Below are 8,931 nucleotides of genomic sequence, written 5' to 3'. Positions count from 1 at the left end.
CGGATGCCTGGCGGCTGCTATCGTCGCATTTCCTTCCTTCCGTGCATAACGCATCACCTTCTTTCTTTCGTCCCATTTTCTACGGCAATAATGCAGGGCGTCACCGTCGAGCGAATTCATCATCAGAAAAAAAAGAAAGAAAAAAACAGCCCGTCCCTCTCTCGCGTTGTATGTTTACGGGCGTGCAGCACGTTGTGGGCCTACATCTCGTACCGGCCCCCAATCTGTGAAGGCTGACCTGGCAGTGTTCCTCGTGGGCTGGTGGCCTTGCGACCCTAGCTAGCTAGTTTAACCCACTCCTGCTGCTGCTGCTGGTAGTGGTACTGGCAACTTGTTTTTTTTTGTAGTAATATAAATATTTGGTGTGCTGTATCCTTCCTGCTCCATAAAGAGGAGGCCACCGTGCGCTGTACGTTCGTGCACCATAAACATAAACAGGAGCCGCGCTTCAGCGGCAGCAACCAAGCGAGCGAGCAGAGGCAAAAACCCATCTCTGTCCTGTGCGGCATTGCACCGCCCCGGCCGCTTCCTCTGCTCGCCGAGTGAGATGGGCAAAGATGGCGGCGGCGGCGACGGGCTGGAGGTGCCGCTGCTGAAGCGGACGTACTACCACGGCAACTGCCCCGGGTGCAGGCTGGAGAAGAGGAACGAGACGCGGAGGGGCGTGCCCTACACAGAGTTCGCCTGCATGTGGCTCGTCACCGTCTGCTCCAGTGTGTGCCCCCGTTCTCTACTCGCTGCATCCCCTCCCTTAATCATCTCTCCTCTCCTCCCCTCTCCAGTGGAATTACTGTTTAGTACTAATCAACTGCTGCTCTTGTTTTCTCTCGTGGAGTGGTATGCAGCAGGAAGCTACAGATCTTATTCTCCGTCTGTTTCCTCCCTTTTAAACCTTTTTCTTTTACTAGATTAGATCATCCCCCCTTTTAGACTTTGATTTGATTGGTGCAAACCATTTTTTTTGCTACCTATCCCTCGTCGTCTTTTTTCCACCGTCCGTGTTACTATCATCAACAATCTGCTAATGTCATGTCGGTTAATCCTGGCGTTCCTCGTTGTTGATTGGCCCTGCGCAGGAAGTCGAGACTGATATTTTTGCCTCAAGGCTCAATCATGCAGCTTTGCTTTTCTACACTTGTACTTGCACTTTGTTATTGTCCAAAGCGATGGGACAGCCAATCTTGCCTTTGTTAGAGTAGGTTTAGCTGCATCGATGTTCCTTGAGTACTGTTTCTCGGATGTCTGTATCTTCCCGTCAGCCCTCTTGTAGCAGTACAAGTTTGGGTGCGGCATGCATCGTCGTAATCTCGACCAAACTCTGCCCGGAACGGGTTCATGTGCAATTAATTACCACTTACGTCCACATGCCACTTGCTATTTTAAGTAGTACTACTAGTATTTTCCACCTCTAAACATCTTCCCTTGGTCATGATTAATTCCCTTTCGGGTCGCTTAAAATACTCCCTTCCGTCCTCACAACCTCTTGCTACGTGTCCTTGGCCATCACTCGCACAGTACCAACCTTTGCCCCCCGAAACACAGCGGATGCAAATCAGAGAAGTTGAGGAAACCTGTGGATCTTCGCAGATCCTCCAGAAAAAGGAAAAGAAAAGGAGGATCACCCTCGGCTTTGCCCAGTTTGGTTGATACTTTTTACTACACATCAACCGGTGGGAAAGTAGCCATTGCACGTAAACATGGAGATCAATTCCTCAAAAAAAAAGTAGACACGGGGATCTATGATCAATTTGCCGGCCAAAGACTGCACGCACAATACATGGACATGCACACCAACAACGGGCTGCCAACTACGTAGTCGTCTGTACGATGCATCTCACCAAAGATTCCATCATGTCAAACTTGGTTACCTCTTTTCCTTCATGGACAGAGATCGCTCAGACAGGTTCTCTATCATACTACCAGCCTATGTCCATCCAAATGCAATATTCGTGCCAAGTCCGGTAGCTTTTCCATTTGTTTAATTGAGAGAAGAGTGCTCATATTACTAAACACTAACCGCATTTGAAACTTTATTAGACTATAATAGTTTCCGATACTTTTTGCTTCTACCTTATGAGCTGTCTATTCATTACTAATTATGAATTGATATAATTTATTCCTTCTTCCTGTTGCAGCCTTGCCGATTCAATCCTTGTTTCCCTTCTTGTATTTTATGGTGAGCAACGCTACGAAGAGTATATATCTCTGGTACAAGCTCTGTATAAGACTATGAAAATGTAGTTGAAACATTGCAGTCAGATGCGTCTTTGAGAAAGAAAGAAGAAAAAAAATCATCCTTACCCCCATTTTTGGCTCTCACTATTCCAAATTATTCACTTGTCAACATTATTTCTTTTCTCTAGAGGATGTTTAAATAGATTTAGGCAAATAAGATGCCCCTTGTTTACAAGACGCACTACAAAACAATGTTACTAGTGACCAAAGTCGAAAAGAAGGGACAAAAATAAACATTGTTGGGTTTTTTCTACATAATAAGTCATGTGTAATTCTTCTAATGCTTTGTTTGGTATGCTTCGAGAGTTCACACAGGGAACTAAAGTCTTGCCAAGTAGTAGCCTAGAATGAATGATTGTTGTAATGTTGTGACTTGTGACAATTTTTGTACAAAATATGAGTGACACTTATGAGACTTTATGTTTAAAATGCCATCTAATGATCACGGTGAAAATTAAATTGTATATTTTTTTGGAAAATAACTAGGCTATTTTAAGTTCGGAAACATGATTTTAATTCACTATTGTTTGATAAGTAGTTTGTCATTGCTCAGTGAAAAATATTATCCTAAGTTTTAATAAATTATCTTCATTGGACGTTTGTTTGCAGATAAGGGACCTGCACATTGCTAAGCAAGTAGAAGATATAGGATTTTATGCTGGTTTTGTTGGTGAGTTTTCCTGAAGATATTGTTTTATGTCAAACTTCTGAAGCATTTAAGCATAGTTGTGTAAGGACACTTTGATGTGAGGGGATATACATCAACTTTAAGTATCGTGATAACTTATGGTGCCTTAATTTGCTATCAATGAAGGTGCTTCATATATGCTTGGTAGAGCACTCACCTCTACATTATGGGGAATTGTGGCCGATAAGCATGGGAGGAAACCTGTTCTCGTAGTTACCCTTATTGCAGTGTAAGGATAATATTTTTGACGAAGCATAGTCTTTTCTACTCGCCAAGGAGATTTTGTTTGGCTATAATTTTACAAATGCACCCAGAATTTAAGCATGTTTCCTCATATATTTCAGAATTACCTTGAATACACTATTTGGACTCAGCTCTAGTTATTGGATGGCATTAACCACAAGAGGTTTGCTTGGGTTGTTGTCTGGTATGTTGGGGCCAATTAAGGTACCAAAACATTCATGAGTATAATCATCTTTTTTGGTACTACAATCTTTCATCATGTACTTGTACTTTGTTTACTAACTGATCATGTACTCACATTCATATTCTTAAGTTTATTCAACAATTGCTCTTACGTTATCCACTAGACTTAATTTATGTCATTATTTTGTGAGAGTGTGACACTTGACAAATACGGTTGATGTGTAATGCACATGAATCTTTAGATTGTTGGCCTATTTTGAATTAATATTGTTATGTTTTAATGAACATGGTCTTTGTTACTTCCCAAGTTGAAGTAGATAAATTCTAGCCAACCAGTTGTATTCACATGGTTGACCCGTACACTATCCCGTCTCAAAATAGTATACATATTTCACTAGCGTGATTGTAGTGTTTAATACAACATTAATATAAATGCTTCACTACATTAACATTTGATTGACTTCTTTTTGCGCATGTTCAGGCTTATGCTACAGAAGTATGCCGGAAAGAATATAGTCACTTGGCATTATCACTTGTAAGATTCTCAAGTTATTACAATATTTTTATGTTACTATTACCCAACCCCCAACTTTATTGGGCCAAAAATAATGCTCACCCATTTCTATTGATGGGTAACCATTCAGATTTCTTCCTCACGTGCCATAGGCCTCATTGTTGGTCCAGCCATTGGTGGTTATCTTGCACAGGTAATAGTTTGTTTAATATTCACACACAAAACCAATCTCCAAATCTTCTTCTTCTTATTGTGCACTCTAACTTCCCATTTCTCAAATTATAGATGCTACCAGTAAATTGGTTGTCCTTGTTTTCCTGATCCTTTTATATAACTCATTTACTTGCTTTGTGGGTAATTAGGTTCTACATCCAGTTTGATACACGTCAATGTTTACACACCATGACAAAAATATGCCAAGTTCCACATCTGTAATTTTTTTGTTAATGAACATGAATGAATACCCATTGTATTAGATATGCTAAGTGTAAGCACACACCATCATAGTTACCTCTCGTCCCATATGGTTTGTGATTAGGGCCAAGTGTATATTTTTCATTTAGTTTAAAAGTGGATTAATTTATAACCCAAATTCTAAGAAAACCAGTGCACATATAACAATAGTGTCCAAGTCTGGGGGGCATGACCCCTGTTGGCCTGAACATGGCTCTGCCACTTTATAACATACCATAAGATGGAAATATTACAATACCTAATAAATTATGTGAGTAACATAATTAATGTAACATAATATCATGACATAATTAGTACATCATAGTATCAGTATCATGTATTATATTGGATGTGTGCTACTCGCATTAAATTATTTTGTCATAGTATCAAAGCGTTGAACCAAATGACTTTTCGAATGACTTCTACATACAAAATATGGTCTAAAAATTCATGGCTTTCCAGCATATGAATCGAAGTTGATCTCGAGTTGTAGTTCTCATCCACATGAAATTAGAATTAGTAGTCAAATTCAATCTGCCAAATACAAAGCGTGCAATCCAACCAAGCCCATATGTTCCTTTTTAAAAGAATTTAATGTTTGCATAAAATTATTGTAAAATAAAATGTTACGGGCCTTGCAAGCTAATTGTATCTGTGTATTGTTTTCATATCAGCCAGCAGATAAATATCCAGGCATGTTCTCTCAGGAATATATATTCGGGAGGTAAGAATTTGCTATGTGCACCCTTTTTATGTCGGTTTATTATGTGATGCTAATTCTATTTAAACTCACATTGTTCTAGGTTTCCATATTTTCTCCCATGCCTGTGTATATCAATCCTCGCCGTTGCTGCTTTAATTTCTTGCATCTGGCTTCCGGTGAGTTTTCTTGTGCCATAATGCCCTTAGATATTGTCATGAGTGGTGTTGAGGCAACCAACCAAGGATATGAGTAACTTAGTTGCTTAAGGCATTTAATATAGTTGTACGCACCCTATAATATTTCAACAAAGACCTTACCGTCGTTGTACATATAACCTCATCTTTACATTTCTTTGTGGGAGATCTCATTTTTAAATGAACATGTTTGAAATGCTATAGGAAACTTTACATAAACACAATGAAGCGACATATTCAAATAATTCGATTGAAGCCATGGAAGAATCTCTTTCCGACTCTAATGCTGAAGAAAGTAGTGGTGGATATTGGAGTTTGTTCACAAACTGGCCATTGATGTCTGCTATCACCGTATATTGTCTTTTCTCGCTTCAGGATGTGGCTTATGCAGAGGTAACATGAGTCATTTGATTGTTGATATATCCTCCACTCACGTTTATCATACCTTCTCTTTCCTAAGATAGCATATCATGTTTCACTTATTTTTTCTGTATCTTTTGTTGCATTACCATTACCATTGTCATTATGGATTTGATTTGGTCAAAACATAAAATTGCAGGTATTCTCTCTTTGGGCTGTTAGCGATAGGAAATATGGTGGATTAAGCTTTACTTCTACAGATGTGGGCAGTGTCCTTGCACTCTCAGGTATTTAATTGTAAGAACAATAGGAAAGGTCCCTCCAAATTTACAATAGTGAATCTATAAGTCATGACCAATATATATTTGGTTAAGATTTAAAGTTTTGAACATCATAGACAATTTTGGAGATAGGAGCCTAGAGAGGATCTAGCACTCTAGGCCCATGTATATATGGTTATTTTTATCATAGATGTGTACTGATAGGCATGCATGGAAGTTTCCATACAAAATCTATAAGATTAAAATCTATGTATAAATATATTTACTTGTTGATGGCACTAATACTAATGAGGCAATTTTATCTAAGTTGATTTGACCCATTCCCATGGCAGATGCTTAATTTCAAGATTTAAGCCATGCTAGAACCATATTCAAATATTAAGCATGTGTTCATGATAACTCACAAGTAACTCGATAAATCATGTTTCAGGCATCGTTATATATATGTTCTGTTACATGGAGAGTTTGTTGTTCTGATTGTCGTTTTTATCAGGTCTCTTCCTCCTAATATACCAGATTTTGATTTATCCATCGGTTGCAAAAGCTATAGAACCTATCACATTAGTCCGTGCAACTGCGGTAAGAATATCCACTACTGATCAGTAAAGATATATTGTAATGGTTCAACTCATAAAAAATTCTCATATGCAGATCTTGACATTACCACTTCTTGCGAGCTATCCATTCATGACTACATTATCAGGGTTCAATCTTCAGTTGGTAGTAAATTGTGCATCTTCTCTAAAGAATTCCTTCCAAGTGAGTGCAAAGATCTTGCTTTTCTTGTGCAGAACAAGTGTTCAAACTTGGACCTGCTACCGGTTCATATTATGAAAAATATTCCAATTTTGGTCTATCTATCGGAGTGATTGCTAATTAATACACGTAAATAGTGTTCTCAGCAACTAATTGGCGCAAGCCAGCAACAAAATCATAAAACTACTAATTACTCATATGTTGACAAATATTTCGATTGCTTATATGTTTATTATCTTACCCACCACTACTATTATGCTTATATGTTATATACTAGAACTCAAGGTAGCGATTATTAATTAGTGTTACTCATGCTCTTTTGAAATATTGCAGGTAACTACCATCACGGTGTGCAATATTTTGATGAATGATGCTGTGGTAAGTTTGCATGATTTCTAATACTTTGTAATTATATCAAAAGTTGCATTCCATATGTTCCATGAAAATTGATGATATTAGTTTCTATATTTCTGACCTTTCGATATACATGAAAAAAACAGAGTCAAGACCTAAGAGCATCGGCCAATGGACTTTCTGTAACACTAATGTCCATCTTCAAAGCTGTCGCTCCGGCTGTTGCAGGTGTTATGTAAGTTGCCATGGTCCACCACTTTACTCACTATGTATTGCAACAACAAAGGAACATATAGCAGTCACAATCAACATTCTTTTGGAAAACACACATTGTGTCATTTTCCCAAATAGCTTTTTAATCATTTCATTGACGATGAAAAGTTAAATAGATGCTACTCCCTCCGATCCAAATATTGTACTAAGAATATTCGAAAAAGATTGTACTAAGTAAGCGTCAATTAATTAGGGAGTAATTTATTTGTTTGATTTTAAAAATTATAAACTTGTATACACCATGAAATAAAACTCTATTGTTAACCCTTGTTTTTTTCGCGCTCAATTTTTTGGGGAAACAATTACCTTATCATGTTTTACAATTTTCACTGTAGATTTTCATGGGCTCAAAGGCGCCAAACTGCTTCATTTCTTCCAGGTATTACATTGTTTATACATTTTAAGTAAATTTACATGAATTAGCTACACATCTAATTTATCTACCATTTTCCTATAAATTTTTAGAAATCTATCTCATGACATGAAATAGTTTAATTGTATTTTTTTGGTTAAAGGATGGCTTATGGCTCTTGTCGTGTGGTAGAAAACATAGAAATTCATGCTTCATGGATGCTTTGCGTATATATCTGTGTATAAGGAATAGCTAGAAATTGGTTGAGTTGAATGTGTTATACAAAACGAGACGTGTAATGGTACTTTCGAAGGGCATCTCTTAAATTCTCACAGGCATGATTGGTTTTTATATTCAAAGCTTAGATTTTTAGTGCAAGAGGACTTCAGTCGCAGTTCTTACGGAAACACATATGCATACCAAAATAACACAACATAGTAAACAAGATCGTATGCACTGGTTTAGTATCACACCTTAAATTTTGGTTAAGGTATATCCTATTTGAGTATATTATCTTGAACATGCATGGGTTATGCTATGATTTCAGCATCACCCAAAATTTATATTCCCTAGCTTTGGTTCACTCTAAGCAATTTTCCTGGTATCTGTTGTGAATCCCGCAGGAGACCACCTTGTCTTTTTCATGCTTAACGCGGCCACCGTCGTCGGTCTTATGTGCACCTTCGGACCACACTTTGCTAGGGGCAGCACGAAGCATTGATGTAGTAATACTGTTGCGACAAGGGCAAGAACGAGGAACTATTGTTCTATCTTGTGAACTTCTTCCCCTTGAGCATAGTTTTGTGCTCCACGCCACATGTTATTAGTATTATTTGTAGCACGGTGGCATATAGTGTTGTTAGAAACATATATATGCCCAAGCGGCAATCATAGATGTAAACAATATCCTTTGTATTTATGGTTTATTCACTCTTCATTGAATAAACTCATGTGTATTTATCAACATGTGTGTGACTTGTTTGTGGGATTCCCTGTTACTAGCATATATGATGGTTGATGATCAGGTGTCAAACCAGCTATACGAGTGCATGTTAGATGTTAGGCACATTGTTGGGACAGAAGTATTTTCTCATGCATGTCTCAAATGTTGGGTTAGAAGAATTTTCCGACCCATTAGCATGAATCTAATCGTAACCATGTGGTCTGCTCGATGTGAACAACATGATAAAAATCCTTTCTCTCCTACTAAATGACAACTTGAATTTTTGTGGTTGTCACCTTGCAGCACACAATTTAGGGAAAGCTCCTTGTCTAGAAATAATGCAAGTGTCGAGGCAGCAATGATGACTCCCGAAATATCTCTTCCTCACTTTGCTCGGCT

General features: G+C 38.1%; 1 protein-coding gene across 2 annotated transcripts; it reads left to right on the top strand.

The window, feature by feature from the left end:
- Nucleotides 1-375: 375 nt before the first annotated feature.
- On the top strand, nt 376-8,553 carry LOC125543648 (putative peptide/nitrate transporter At3g43790). Of its 2 annotated transcripts, XM_048707061.2 has the most exons (17): nt 376-713; nt 2,136-2,176; nt 2,845-2,905; nt 3,050-3,152; nt 3,268-3,370; nt 3,831-3,884; nt 3,994-4,056; nt 4,991-5,040; nt 5,120-5,195; nt 5,418-5,606; nt 5,773-5,860; nt 6,348-6,433; nt 6,506-6,613; nt 6,944-6,988; nt 7,111-7,199; nt 7,573-7,616; nt 8,213-8,553. In XM_048707061.2, exons 1-17 carry the CDS (start codon nt 548-550, stop codon nt 8,308-8,310), a joined length of 1,464 nt encoding a protein of 487 aa, XP_048563018.1. In that variant the 5' UTR covers nt 376-547; the 3' UTR covers nt 8,311-8,553. The 2 variants fall into 2 exon arrangements, with proteins under 2 accessions (XP_048563018.1, XP_048563019.1); XM_048707062.2 differs by lacking the exons at nt 376-713; nt 2,136-2,176 and adding an exon at nt 2,187-2,208.
- The last annotated feature ends 378 nt before the right edge of the window (nt 8,554-8,931 follow it).

The sequence above is a fragment of the Triticum urartu genome, chromosome 3A, assembly GCF_056163025.1.
Source record: "Triticum urartu cultivar PI428250 chromosome 3A, HENAU_Tu73, whole genome shotgun sequence".
In the NCBI taxonomy this organism is placed as follows: Eukaryota; Viridiplantae; Streptophyta; class Magnoliopsida; order Poales; family Poaceae; genus Triticum; species Triticum urartu.
This window is presented reverse-complemented; position numbering and strand designations above follow the sequence as displayed.